This window comes from Semicossyphus pulcher, unplaced genomic scaffold (assembly GCF_022749685.1).
Source record: "Semicossyphus pulcher isolate SPU_LCO1_2020_fin unplaced genomic scaffold, fSemPul1.0.p SCAF_14, whole genome shotgun sequence".
In the NCBI taxonomy this organism is placed as follows: domain Eukaryota; kingdom Metazoa; phylum Chordata; class Actinopteri; order Labriformes; family Labridae; genus Semicossyphus; species Semicossyphus pulcher.
Genome location: NW_027211648.1, coordinates 15,346,419 through 15,360,998, shown reverse-complemented (window position 1 = coordinate 15,360,998; position 14,580 = coordinate 15,346,419). Strand labels below are relative to the sequence as shown.

The 14,580-nt window shown below is 44.1% G+C and overlaps 1 protein-coding gene across 1 annotated transcript; it reads right to left on the bottom strand.

Moving 5' to 3' along the window:
• Nucleotides 1-1,110: 1,110 nt before the first annotated feature.
• rpap1 (RNA polymerase II associated protein 1) lies at nucleotides 1,111-14,275 on the bottom strand. The gene is made up of 27 exons (XM_069662491.1): nucleotides 14,185-14,275; nucleotides 13,517-13,721; nucleotides 12,608-12,756; nucleotides 12,365-12,457; nucleotides 11,923-12,109; nucleotides 11,678-11,830; nucleotides 11,311-11,541; nucleotides 9,448-9,563; nucleotides 9,250-9,348; nucleotides 9,044-9,145; nucleotides 8,797-8,964; nucleotides 8,425-8,604; nucleotides 8,175-8,309; nucleotides 7,892-8,062; nucleotides 7,334-7,491; nucleotides 7,080-7,250; nucleotides 6,792-6,987; nucleotides 6,558-6,667; nucleotides 6,279-6,474; nucleotides 6,031-6,177; nucleotides 5,693-5,835; nucleotides 5,170-5,602; nucleotides 4,861-4,979; nucleotides 4,525-4,756; nucleotides 4,220-4,396; nucleotides 3,643-3,699; nucleotides 1,111-1,858 (listed from the first exon to the last, which is right to left on the bottom strand). The coding sequence occupies exons 2-27, from the start codon at nucleotides 13,710-13,712 to the stop codon at nucleotides 1,709-1,711; spliced, it is 4,269 nt and encodes a 1,422-aa protein (XP_069518592.1). The 5' UTR covers nucleotides 13,713-13,721; nucleotides 14,185-14,275; the 3' UTR covers nucleotides 1,111-1,708.
• Nucleotides 14,276-14,580: the final 305 nt, after the last annotated feature.

Genomic DNA, 14,580 nt, shown 5'->3' with positions numbered 1-14,580 from the left:
CAAACTTTGAAGCCACTTCAATATAATCGATTTAACTTTACTCTGTTAAGCATTGTCCTGTTCTGCTGAATAGAGGGTGGCAATGTCTATTTATTAATCAGTCTACTCAATATCTTTTCATATTTTAGCTCTCATAATATAATATAGTATACTTTTTTGTTGTCTGTGTGTCGCTGTGTTTTCCTTATGTCTTATATGTACAAGCTGCTCCAAACCAATCGCCCCAACAGGGATTAATACAGCTGTTTGAGTTGAATTGAATTGAGTGTTCACTTGTTTGGTTAATAAAGCACAATCTAAAAGTTGGAGCCATGACAGTAAGAAAAATACTTCAAATGTGAATCATGCCGTCATGCTGTCACAGACTATAATGAGAGTACGCTTCACCCACATTTTAAACCTGGCATCTCAGAAGATCTTTAAAATAATCAGAGTTTCAAGGCGGGCACCAAAGATTAGTTTCACCAGTTCAACAGCCGTCCAAATGTGAAATTAATCACAATCCCCGATTTTGTCCTTTGAGTTCTGGACTTCAATAATGGGCAGAAAAGAGTTTTTCCAGGACACTGAATTCAACCTTTTGAACATAAAATGTCTTCACTGCAGCCCAAAATGTATTTTGTGAAGTCTCAGTGACCTCTGACCTTTGAGTCACAGTGGACCTTTATACCAATGTGTAACACATTCCCTCGAGGCGTTCCTGGGACGTTGTGTTTGAGAGAATGGGACAGAGACTGAAAACACAATGCCTTTGATCGTGTTTGTTGATGGTGTAGAGACAACAGATTAAGGAACACGTTCATCAGTATGTGATGAGATGTTAATGTAATGCAGTGGGACTCGATCCATTCCAACAACTTGTTATGTAACTGAGCACAGACAGGACAAAAACATGGAAGAACAGGAACACACTGCTCCCCAACAGGCATTTTCCAGAGAGAGGACGATGTTTCCTGCTTATCTCCATAGACCCCAGTTTTTGTTTGGCGGTTGTAACCACATTTCAGTTTGTTAAATCCACTAAAAACAGTGTTAGCTGAGCAGTTGCTGTCCATACTTGCAGTTCTAAGTCATTCATTCTGATAAGGGAATAAAAACATTACATTTAAACACACTTGAATCAGGTTTTATTTACAAAAAAGACCATTTCAGGCCCTTCTAAATGAGGACATTTGTCTTTACTCTGAGACGCCAAGCATCGCTCTGGCTTTCAAGCTCATCAAACGCACAGTATGTCTGACGCTGGTGTCTAAATGTAGGGAACAAAGATGAATTCCTCTTGTTTGTTCAGAGGAAATTGTTTCGGGACCCGTGCCTCACTGTGTCTGCTCTTAATTTATCAGCATTTGTTGTGTATTTAATTTAGTTTGACTTATGTTTCAGTTCAAACAGATATGAGTCACCTTTGAACTTAAGATGATCTTCACTGACAGCCTGTTAAATAAAGTCTTTGATTAAGAAGTACGTTCAAATAAGTGCTTAAACTCTTTGGAAATGTTACTTCAGGTCCGCCAAGTCTGCCTCCGGTCCTTTAAGAGGAGGTAACAGAAAAATCTCTTGTGACCATGTTGGCTCTGATGTCCAAGTCAAGTAATTGAAATGTGTCACTTTTTTTCCCTCTGCATCGTTTGCCTTCAGTCCCGTATCATCCTTATGTGTATCCTCTGTTTTCAGCTTACTAGTCTTATTTTTCCACTCCCTGCTACCTTCAGTCTCCTTTGTCGTCGCTGCTGTCCTGCTTCCTCAGGACGCTCTCCAGGCGTTTCGCCCTAATAGGTGGCAGCTGATCGTACGTGTCGAAGCCAAGCTCTGAGTGTCGTTGTGGCAGACGGAAGAGCAGCAAGTGATTCCTCAAGGCCTGGAAATGAGACACAAAGAGTGACGAGGTGAGGAGAGCAGCAGAAGTGGTGGAGTAGCAGTGATTCAGACCAGGCGTACTTAAACATCAGAGGGGCTGCTCTGCAGTGACTCGGGAACACATGAAAACATTGTGGAGAAAGCGAGGTCTAAACAGTTTGGTTAAAACTGAAGGACTGAAACAGATTCCTACAGTAATGTAATGGAAAAACTATTTAGACATCTTAAAGCTATGAATGAAGTGTTGCATAAGTTGGCTAGTGTGAAGGGCCTGTGTCCGCTAACTGCATATATTCTACACAAAACCAATGCAGCGTTTTCAGTGCTCAGCATCCTCAGTGCATTTTTGTCGCTGCGCTCACAGCGCTCTCGGTTGAAAATAGTTCAACATTTGGAACGCTGCTGCGCTCGTCAATGTCCCTTCTCACCGATCAATCAAAATCAAGAAGGGGCGGGACTTATGATATCGACTTTGTCAAGAACAATGGCGGAGGAGAAGCTAATCCTTTTGTTTTTGCAAGTGTACATTTTCCAGGTGTAGAACAAGATTCCTTTCCATTATTTTATGTTTTCTTTGTAAAATAAATCCAGAAAAAACCGAAAGCTCCGGCACTCACAGGATCAAGTAGAACTGACTTAAATGTGGGTCACAGATGAACGCGTTTCGGCACTTAGAGCCGTCTTCAGTTCTACTTGATCCTGTGAGTGCCGGAGCTTTCTGTATTTTCTGTATTTCATTTTTTGCTGTGCATCCGAAACGATACTTTGTAACTTATTTTTGGAGTTGTGCGCGCTGCCACTGCTGTATCCATTCTTTGTAAATTGTCCTTGAATAAAAGCAAATATTAGGAAAAACAGCAATTTAAAACATACTTAACGGTCACTACCAAGGGAAGCGGAAGTGTTGACAACTTTTGTAACCTAGCAACAGTAAGCGCCGGTGGGAAGCGGTCGAAAATTTTGGTTGACACAGGCCCTAAAGGATAGGAAGTAATTGTTAACAGTTGACCTAGTAAGCTAGCTAAGATAACATGGATAAATCTTTGTAATAGCTAAAATCAATAGCTTAATGTTTCTAAACCGAAACTAAAGACAGTTGCGAAGCGATGGATAAACATTTGAAAAGGCATGGATGAATGTTTGGAGAAAGCTTTGTAACTAATGGTGTGAAAGTCCAGATTTTGCCACTCACAGTGTTAGTAGGTATACTGAATCTTGATCAAACAAACCTAACAATGACAGTTGATTTTTATGAAAAAAACTAATTCTAATTATGTAATCAATAGTGTTGAAAGACTTTAAAAATAATTTAAAATGGACATATGACATAATGTCTTTGAACTGACACACCTATAAGGTGAATTATATCAGTGCAGGCTTTAATTCTTGGGGTAAAAGATAGGATGTGGATGATCAGTGCATTTTTCAATGATACTTGGGGTGCTAGGTTTAAAGCTGGAGCCAAAACAACAAAGCCAGACAGTACGGAGACACTGAAATAATCAGGCAAACAAAGAAACACTTGGATGAACACTTGCATCATCATATTAACCAGAAGACATGGAAATTGTAAAAGACTGAAGATTAAGAAAATAAAACAATTAAAGCTTCAAATCACCATAGATGGTAAGAAAATGAGCGCAGACGGACACGAGTGGTCAAAACCATGTGAAACAGCAAGAAACAGGGTCAGAAGAACATCAGAGATTTCATGAGGGGGGGAAAGGGAGAGTTGGAACAATCAATAAACACCTCACAGTGCATAAAGATCAGGGAGAGACGTACCTCATCAGTCAGGTAGTAGATCTTCCTCAGCATACTGTGTCGAGCTGCTTCAACCTCCTGGAAAAAGACACAAAGGCTCAATTGATGCAATGACGTGCTTTAGTTGGTTAAATTTAAGTCACATCGCAAAAATCAATATTCATTAACAGAAAGGGGATCAGGTGAGGGTAGTCCTTATGTAGTTCATCAATACCACGAGGGTTTGCTTAGCTGGCTCCTAAAATCTTCAAAATAAAAGTCTATATTTGGAATAACTGTTCAGATGAAAGCATAAAACCACTGAAACATAACTTCCATTCAGTGCAGCTGCAGCACCTTCTGGATTTGCTTAATAATAACACATGTGGCCGCTTGCCTCGAGGTTCATAGTGTCGGATTTAAAAAAGCCACAAAGCAGGCTTTACATGAACACATAATCAGAGAGAGCAGTGCAGCAGGCTGCATCAAGAGAGGCCTGTTTGTTTTAGAAGCTGTGTTCATAAATCAGGAGACTGCACCCACCGGTGACAGAAATCAATTATTCCCAATCCCTCTCCTTCGTGCAGAGTCTACATGTGTTTCCCATGTGCTGCCGTACCTGCGCTGCAGCGTCCTGAGAGAAGATGAAGGAGTTGACGTGAGACAATGCGACCACGTACAAGACGGGACACCAGCAGGGCTTCAGGGTCCCCGTCACCAGAGAGCGGAAGTAAAGACGGAGGAGAGGGAGGGAGTCTTCGGGGGGAGACGTGAACCGCTCGATGGGGACGGCGAGCTTCAAAGAAGAGACAAAAACATTATAAATTAATCCCAAACATGTGTTATATGATCTCAGACTGTAAGAGAGACGGACATTAATATTAAAAGACTTCAAAGGCATCTTAAAAACATTCTCATCAGTACCTGATCCAGAGTGACGCCCAGTGACCTCAGCATCCCCACATGCTCTCCAAACACAGCCAGCCTCATGGTAGCGCTGTACCTCCTCTGCAGGGGTAAGAGGACCCAGCAGCCGAACAGCCGGTCTCCAAAGGACACGGCTTCGTACTGGGTCAGAAGAGCAGAGTACAAGTCCTGGAAGGAGGCGAGACCTGGAGGAGGGACGTTCAGGTCTAAAGAGTCCAGCCTGGATCGCCTGAAAGATGGAAGAGAGTCAGTTTGAATGGAGCTTAGCCACCAATCTTTGTGCTTAATCTCGAATTTTGACAACAGTTATGAGGATATCAAACACTTTCTAACCGTGTCAACAGTCTGAAGAGACCCCAGGTCAGTTTCTGGACAGGTCTCTCCAGGAACAAGTCGCTGGAGCACAGGAACACACAGGACAGGCGGGCCAGCTTGGCTACGGGAGGGATCACCTGCAACGTGACAAAATATTTTATCACTATTCTTCTTTAAAGTTTAAAAAAAATATTTTTTAGCTTTAGAGGGAACTCAAAAAATATGTCTGGAAGTTTTTTGTTTGGCCTCAGCAGGGTATTTTTCTCTTAGCTCTCAGAGGCAAATGGCCATCCGTGTTATTGCACTACAAAAATAAAACTTGTGTACCTTAAGTGCTTCCTCCCTCCAGACCTCCAGCAGCAGCAGCCACTGCAGACAGTGACTCACAGCCTGCAGAGCCCCCTGCGGGAGCTCCTCAACCGCCAACCCTCCACCATCAGACACCCCGGCTCGCTCGTACAGGCTAACGAGCGGAAGAAAATGCCAATCAGACGGCAGGGTGGGACCTGTGAGTTCCGGAAGGAGGTGAGAGTTGATCCAGGGGTTGCGGCCGAGCAGAACGTCCCTGGACGTCAGCACGGCCGGCTCCAGGTGGGCCAGGTGAGTGAGGAAGCAGCCTCGTATGGAGGGCAGCTGGACGCAGGCTTCTCTCAGGAGAGCTCCGACTGTCTGCAGGGAGGGAGAGGTGTGGTGATGCGTTTCCTCTTGGAGCTTCAGCTCTCCTAGTTCTACAGCCTCAGGCCCTCCGCTGTGGCCCTCCCTGGGAGGAGAACAAACATAAACTGATTAACGCTGAAAGAAAGAGGAAGACACAAAAACATTTAACTTATTGAAATAAACGTGAACTGACGATATGAAGTCTTTGCTGAAGATGATGGTGGACAGAAGTTCATGTGCCAGGAACTCACTGCCTGGTAATAACCATGGCAGCAGAACCAGCGCCACCTGGTGGTACAACGAGGCATGTTTGGCTACCTCTGGATCAATGGGAACCTGAGAGGAGAATGAAGACAGCCTTATGATGATGATACTTATACCAGCCAAAAAACAACATGCGGATAAAGTATTATATATCAGATGGTTTTGAAAATGACATTAAACTGCAGAACGGGATGTGTCAGTCAGTTGGGGACAGCAGATAATGTTGTGTATCAGGTCAAACGAATGTTGTTTATGGGGGGAGCGTACCAGTCTGTGAGCGAGCCGGAGCAGCAGGTAGAGGAGGTGGTGTTCATGACGGAGGAGCCAGGCTCTGGTGTGAGACAGTGTGGGCGTAGCCTGACTGCAACTCCGCAGGTAACCAATTACAGGCTCTGACAGGAGGAGGCCTGTGAACTAGAGAGTGGGAGAGAAAGGAAAACACAAGTTGGCAGGGAAATGATCTAATGAAAAAGTTTCTCTTCACTAATGGTCTCAAACTCTTTACTCAGACCTACCTTGCAGCTGAGGCCTTTGTGAATGCCTGTGATGGTCTCCAGGAGGAGCCCCAGGCCTGTGAGAAGAGGGAAGGGGGAGCTGGGAACGACCAGCCCCAGACGGTCCCTCCATCCTGGGCAGGCTAAACCGGGGAGGCTGGGAATGGTCTCAGGTCCCAGGTGACTAGACTTGACATTACACACTACTGAGGAAGACCTGATGGGAAAAAAGTAATCGAAAAGGGTCAACAAATGAATTTTTATTCACAAAAGACTAAACAAAGGCAACTGAAATCTCACTTTAGGTTCTTTACGAGGTCTTGAACAACATGATGTGACAGCAGAGGGAGCAGAACCTCAGACGTCAGCAGCTCCAGTTCCTGAAGGGTCTCTACTGGCTTGAAACAGTTCTGAGAATGGGGGTCATATTACTTATTATACAATTTGTTTACATATAATATTTCCTTTCCTGTGTTTTACTCAAATACAGTTACCTCCACACAAACACCTATAGGACGTGGCAGGAAGCAGTACCTGTCTGGACAGCTGATAGTAGTAAGCTTCTAGGTAGACGAGGTAAGCTGGTATCACGGCCAGGCTGCTCTCTCTCTGAACTGGATCATCGAGGCTCCTCACGAAGCCCTTTAAATGTCCCAACAGAGACGCCTGCAACCCTGTGACATGACCCCACGACACCGGAGGAGGTGGAGGGCACTCTTCTCCCTGCGAGCTGTAGGAAAAACAGAGAAGGTAACATTTAGATGGAAAAGATTATTGTGATGTGTGATGCTTCATGTAGCAGAACAGCGCCATCGTCCGTACCTGACCATGCCAGCTTGTAGCTCCTGATGGCAGCCTGCAGTGTGTGTGACCTGTGTGAGCAGAGAGAGCAGAGCCAGGAGCCGCTGGAGCTGCAGAGGCAACAGAGGATCTGACGGGACCAGGACCCTGTGAACGGACTGTAACGCCTTCGCCAAGCTCGGATACAGATCTCTGTGGAAAAATAATATCATGTAATCACGTTACTTTACCAAGTTTATTAAACGTTCTCACCATGACTGATTGTGCTAACTTACATGTATAATTTACAGGCCTGACCGTAGCCGGCCGCGACAGCCCAGAGCCTGAAGGCCTCTGTGGTGATCCTGAGGGCCTCGGTTGGGTCAAGCAGCAGCTCGCTGGGCTCGGCACTCAGCAGACAAGACAGACGCTCCCTCGCTCCGAGAGAGTTTAACTGGGAAGAGGAGAGAGAATGATTACTTATTTATGCTCAAACATGTGGGACACATCAAATGACTCAGATTAAAAATTGGAATATGGTTGATTACAATCGAAAACAGAGTTTAAAAAATACACACAGAAACCATAAGCAGATTTTGTTGTTCCAAAATCAAAGGGTGAGGGTGTCGCAACCGTTTTTAATCACACAGGTTGGACTTTAGACCCATGAAGCTTTCTTTAATTATTTTTTTGGCCTTTTTATTTATATTTTTGACAGCGACAAGTAGAAAAGAGACGAGGGGGAGAAAGAGAGGGGATGCCCATGTGCTCAAAATATGCACAACACATAATCTATAAAATCACCAACACTGTTATTTTTGCGTGAAAGTGACAGATCTCACTGGAGCACTAACCAGTCTGGCACACACGTGTCTTCCTGATGTAGCCAAAACTCTTAGCAGCTTCATGGCGGTTCCCAGAGGGAGTCCGTAAACGGACGGAGGAAGGGGCGAGGATGGAGCTGTCCAGGAAGTGGGAAGGAACTCTGACATCACCGTCTCCATCAAGCGAGGACAGTCGAGCACCTGAGAGGGAAATACATGTTTACTGAATGTGGTAGGAAGATAAATTAGGACAGAAATTACAGGTACCTCAAGTATGGTAGGAAAAAACTGGGGATTCATTTGTTGTTTGTACCTGGGTGGCAGATGAGGAGGAGTGCCGAGCGATGCGAGTCAGGATCTCAAGGACGTTCTGGACCACTCTAGGTGAAGGTCGGACCACCTCAAGGATGTATCGCAGCCTGGGGAGCAGTTTCATCTTTAACAGGCCCTGAACAGGAAGAACAGCGCAAACAAAGTCATTCATCCTCCATCTATAGACCTTCTTAATTACTGATTCACAACAAATTCATCTGGAAAAACTCAAAGTGAAACTGCTTGTTTGCCTTCACAACATCCTGCCTGGCCACATCATGATCGCTCTTCCTCTCTTCCTTCTCCTTGGCGGTTTCCTTCATAATGTCAGGCAGCCCTTCATCCTCCTCATCCTCTTCTTCCTGAGCGGACGGCAGCAGAGGGAAGGAGGCCAGGCCGCGGAACCAGGAGAAGGTGCAGTCCAAACACTCCTGACAGGGCAAACAAATTGGACATGAAGCGGATACACTCATAAAAGATCTGTGACAGACACGCAGTCTGGTACATCTCAAGTTCTCAGATGTTTATCTGACAGATTGTGTGACAATAGGTTGATTAAAAACATCACAAACACACTGTAAAAGACTGAAGGTAACACACTATGATGCTTCAAGTGGTCTTACTTCATCCTCTGCACACACAAGGAGGGCTTTCAGTGCATGCACGGCTGCAGACATCACGCCCTCCACACCGTCGTCCAGCCCGAAGCGGAGCAGGAAGATCAGGCCGGCGTCCAGCAGAGTGGACATCACGCTGCCTTTCAGTACAGACACATACTCCCCTGCACGAGCCTGCAGGAAGAGAAATGAGGTATTAAAGAAGTATGCCTCAGCAGATAAACTCACACACTATATGAGATTGTTTTCATACCTTTGAGAGGATGTTGGCCAGAGTGCTGAGGGCCAGACTCCTCTGCTGGATGAGCTGACTCCGAGACAGCAGGAAGAGCTCCTGCAGGGAGTAACCTGCCCGCTGGAGAGAAAGGGAAATCAGACAACAACAACTTTGTAGTTTTAGGTTTTGCTGTTGTGTTAAACTCTTGAATACAAAAGAAAAGCATAAAGAACAAAACTGACCTCAGGCTCCTCTCCATGGTGGTGCAAACCTAAATGTGTAGGCAGATCCTGAGTGGGTGGAATCAAGGTCCCAGCAAAGTCGAAGCGAGCCTGCATGGCCTGTCAGGACACAGGGTGTGTTGTTTTCTCCTTTTACCAAGTCTTGAATGCAGGAAAAAAACTTCATAAAAAGTAAGAGTGTGTGATATGTCTCCCTACCTTCTTGGTTCCTTTCCTCCTTGGTGCAGGCAGGTCTCTCATCCACTCCAGCTTCTCTGGTTCCAGCTTGTTCATGTGGACCCATTCCCTCTGAGGCTTCACAGGAAGGTCCTCCTCTGGATTCACACACAAGTAGTATCAATGTGTTAATGCTTGTATATCTTTGGTAAACTGGTGTAGGTAAAATGATAAAGAAATAAAATCAGTACTATACTGACGAAATTAATGTATAAGTGCAGCAAAAGTGCTTCTTCCTGAGCCATGTCTTAAAGACAAGACCGAGGGACAGGTTTCCATAAAAGGTGCTGATTTTTCTTTTTTTTTTATTCATTTCATTTTCAAAAAACAACAAATTATAGGTGAAAATTAGGATGGGTGTGCATAGACTGGAAGACATGACAGCTACCTAGAAGTGAAGCCAAATCATCTTGAACGCCCCCTGCTGACTGGCTGCAATAAAGGTCATAAAAACCGCCTCCTCCATGTTAACAGATGGGACATGAGTCAAACTATAAAATCAAAATACACACTTCAGTCATTACAGTTAGTTCCTGTCATGCTGTGACTGTTCCTGTGTTCAATTTTCTTTGATGCGACTGATTCTTATTTGAAGCTGTAAAAAGGATGATTGAAAGCTCTGTTGACAAATATAGCTCGAACTGTTCTGGATTAGCAGAGAGGAGGACTGCAGGAGCCGTATTTGTCAACAGAGCTGTTAATCATCCTTTTTACAGCAACTAATTAGGAATAAACTTGTCAGAAAAATGAACACTTGGACGTAAATCAGCATGAAAGGAACTAACTATAATGACAGAAACCATGTTTGGGAAAATGAATTCGGCGTGTATTTTGATTTTGTAGTTTGACTCATGTCCCATCTGTTAAGAGGAGGCGGGCTTTATGACCTATACTGCAGCCAGTCAGCAGGGGGCGACTGGCTTCACTTTTAGGGAGCTGTCATGTTGTCCATGTTTTTATACAGTCATTGGTCTGTATCCTATTCTACACCACAAATTGTCAGCAGCATATGATGTCAAATAATATCAGTAAAACAATGCGACAAAATAAAAAGTGAGTTACCGTTAGTAATAAAGATAATTACAGAGTACAGGATTAGTTGTAATGACCGTGTAAAACCACTGCTGTTAGTTAAAAATTTAAACTTTATTATTTAGTTCATACTGGAGAGAGAGTCTGAATCTTGTCCAAACCTTCCTGTCACAACAGATCAATATAGGCACTATTGGATACTCAGAAAATATTATACAAAACCGTCTGGAAAGCGTGTGCTTCACTCAGTCATTAAAAAAACTCACTCCTACTTCCCATGGCTACGGTTAAAACAAAAAGACATTTCTGGCTACTTGTTCTTAATAGAAGAGAGAATGATTCACTTTTGTCCAGAATAACAGAACAACAAAAAAACAGCTGTGTTCATTTTGTTGTTGTTTAGAAAGACACTGAAGTGATGTGCAAGATCTGTCTTCATGTGATGCATTAGCGTCACTTTCATCAGGACATCAGGAGAGTATTCTTGGAAAAATCTGCAGTAACCTAATTGCAGAGAGTGGCTACTTCTGGCTCAGTCTGCTCATCACACAGAGTGAAGCTAATGATCAGCTTTAATGTCTGGATTTCAGCCGACAAGAGTCATCCGGCATTATTTATACAGCTAGAGAACGGATGCTCGGGGGTGGAAGGAGAGAAGACGATCAGGTGAGTTGATGCAGACACAGAGGCAGATGTGATGAAACTCTTGTCTCCTGTACATTTATTCTGCTGTGGTCTGCTGCGTCACAACAACAGGACCAACTGAAAAAAGAAATAGAAGTAATAAAAGGGTTTATTTTGAACCCATCATACCCATCACAGCAGGTGGTGGTGGCATTTCTTCCTCCTCCTCTTCTCCTTCCATCTCTACTTCTTGGTGTTTCTGAGACAGCGCAGCAGCACTGGAGGAGTCGGACTCTCTGCTCACACTGACGAGAGGAAAGTTTCCCTCGCTGCTTCTGCCCCGGGGCTGTTTGGACGGGGAGGCAGAGGACGGGACGCTCTGGGCTTTACGAGATCTAACGAACTCCACCAGTCTAGGGTCTGGGAAGCAGAAATAATCGTGTTATACGCAGTAGTACCAACAAAACAGAAAAAAATGGCTAGGCTACGACCCAAGTACAGAGTCTCAACATATACTATACACTAGTTAACTATCACATGGATAGCATTTTCTTACCCAGCTGAGTTAAGAGTTTCTTCTGCTCCTGTAATATCTCTCCCTGAGACATGGCCTGGAGTTTAGCCTGGTTCTCCCTGTGGATCCTCATGGTCTCTGCTGAGCCGTCTGAGCCCTCAAGACCCTGACCTGACACCAGCCTCGAGCCTGAGACTGCAGAGAAAGGGAGACAAAAAAGGGTTCTCTGGTGTCCGACTTATGAGATGTGTATTATATTTAAAGTAATCCAGCACAGGCCGATTTACGATTCTCCGAAGCGTCACACTGATCTGTATCCATGCTGGTTTCAGGAGGCGGGCTCTGCTCTCTGTGACCAGGTATCTGAGCGGCTTCAGGTGCGCAGTGTAAAGGTGTTTTTCCCTCCTTTAGTCTCTGAGCTGCTATGTGACGTGCAAAGATACTCTTCTTTCCAGCAGCTGCAGACAGTGGAACCTGGTCAAGAGAGAGAGAGGGAAGATAAAAGCAAACAAAAATAAATGTACACATCCCTAAATTATTCTAACACTACAAGATACGGTTATCAACAAACTGCCTGAATAATAAATCATTAGTAGTTTTTTTTTTGCTTTTTTAGTAATATGTCATTCTGCACAGAGGGTTTGGCTATTTGTAAAATTAATTGTTTTGTACATTTTAAGGCTCTAAAATCCCAGCATTTATAAAGAAAGGGCATGAATATCTTTTTACCTGACTGCTGGTCTCTGAGCGGTGTAGTACTTTGGGGAAAGCCATGCCTGTAAGTGCTGGTAGAGATATCGGGGTAGAGCTGGTATCTCTCTCCTTAAAACAAAGAATAATGTTACAGATGTATCAGTGAAATAATGATTAAAAAACAACTGTGTGATATCAAGCTAAATGTGATAGCAGTAACCCCTGAAAAATGTCTTTATTCTGTCACTTTTATTGACCCAACTTTTAGTTTACACTTACAACAATCCTGGAGAGAACAGCGCTGATGTGGGTGTCATGTCTGTCCAACCTCTCCTGAGCATCTTCAGCCTCAAAAGTGACGCGGCTGGCTTTAAAGCGTGACTTCTTTGGAGGGGCTGGCGTCAGGGAGGGGAGTTGGTCTGGAAGATCTAGAAAGAATATAGTGGAACATAACATTTAAATTTCACATACGTTGGTATGTGTTCCCTACACTGTGTGTCCCTTTTCACCTACTGTTGTGTCTTTGCAGCAGCTTCCCAGGTGATTGCAACAAGGTTCACCTGGTCTTAGCTGCTTAAGAACCCCAGACATGACAACTGAAGACAGAGGCTGTAGTTCTGCCTCTTTATTATGTGGGATTATGTGTTGTCATGTTTTGGTTGTACATAAGTGTTTTAAGGTGTTTCACATTATTATTTCTGGGTCAGATTGTGGATAGTCGTTAGCCCCATAGGGCTGCCTAAGGGTGGGGCATAACATAGCTTCTCAGGCTCGTATTGAGTAAGTTTGCTGCTTGCCTCGTCAAGCATCTATAATACCAACACCTCACTGTAAATTGAAGTGAATAAAGTTTTCATTTGTTGTTGTTGTTATTATTATTATTATTACTACTATCATTATTATTTTAAGCTTTAAGCTTTTTTCAGCCAATCGGCGCTTCATTCAAACCAGAGAAAGTCATTTCCCATCATGCATGGAGTTGTGCAGTTGGTGGAGAGCAACTGCAGCACCTGGCCTTGAAAACTGCGGCCGTCTCGCTCCCGCCGGACTTCAAAGCCTCTCACAGTCGGGTTTTCAGAGCAAGTCGGACAACAATCTAACCGTCATGCAATATGCTTGGCAAGGCGGCAATCGATTCTGCGCAAACCTCGCTCATCTTGAACAAGCCTAAAGATACATAAGTTTTACCTTCGATGGTGACAACATCCCTCGGTCCTTCTCCATTCTCCCCGTTTTGTTCCCCTCCTTCTCCTCCAGCTTCGCCTCTCCTCTTGTCAGGTCGGCGGACCACATTGGCAGCTGATGGGGCACCAGAGGTCAGAAACTGCTCCTGCTCTCTCAGGAGGTCTGCCTCAGAGTCGGTTGGCCTGGGACGCCGCAACATCCCTCTGAACTGACACAAAAGACATTGTCAATCATATATCTGCATTATTTCCCTCCTTATTTGTATTTTATCTATATGTCAACCCAAACCCAACCTGTCACCTCTCACACACCAAGGGGCCCAAGGCTGGTGGGTAACTCAAAAATGACTGTGTTACGCCCCTGATCACAGATACAAAAACATTTTAACTTGAAAAAAACTCATTCAAGTGGTCTTCTGTTTTCTCATGCCGTCATTAGCTAAAAGCTCGGTCTGGCGGATTACAGACCCTTGCAATTTAAGAAAAAACTGTGAATTCAACAGAAAGTCTCATCTGCCTCCGAGTAACATAACTAACGTAAGAAGTTGAAGTTGGTTAGCGTGGCTACACTTCAAGCTAACTCGCATTATCTAAGAGTTTAAGAGAGGACATAAAGCGATACACTTTAACTAATTTAACAAATTATACGTATATGTAACGTAAGCAAGTTACCTCGATTTCACGTGCACAGAAGTTTAACGTTCCATCCGACACGCACCGGAATGAATGTAACGTAATGTTACGGTAAACGTTAGCTTAACGTTAGCTTAACGTTAGCTTGAAATCTCAAACCTATCTCGGGTCATCACAAAAACACACAGTATTTGTCTCTTGAAAATGTGTCGCAGATATATGCAATGTTAGCTAACCTTCAGTTAAATGCGGGATCCGTGAAACAGTGATAAACAGTCGTTTGTGCCAACACGGAAGATTTTTAATGTGGCACCAAATTCTACCTTCAAAATAAAAGCTCCGTCAGCGTAGAAAGAAAATTAAGGCGTAGCGGTTGTTCTCCGACTACACCGCCCTCCTTCTCCCTAAAATTACAAGGCAATTTATAGGCTCGGA

Excerpts from the sequence above, each read along its gene's own strand:
- rpap1 (XM_069662491.1), bottom strand. The coding sequence starts at position 13,712 with ATGTTGCGGCGTCCCAGGCCAACCGACTCTGAGGCAGACCTCCTGAGA. Across the intron at positions 7,251-7,333 it reads CAGGCCTGTAAATTATACAT|AGATCTGTATCCGAGCTTGG; the intron begins GTAAGTTAGCAC and ends ATTTTTCCACAG. Across the intron at positions 4,397-4,524 it reads TGGGCGTCACTCTGGATCAG|CTCGCCGTCCCCATCGAGCG; the intron begins GTACTGATGAGA and ends TCTTCTTTGAAG.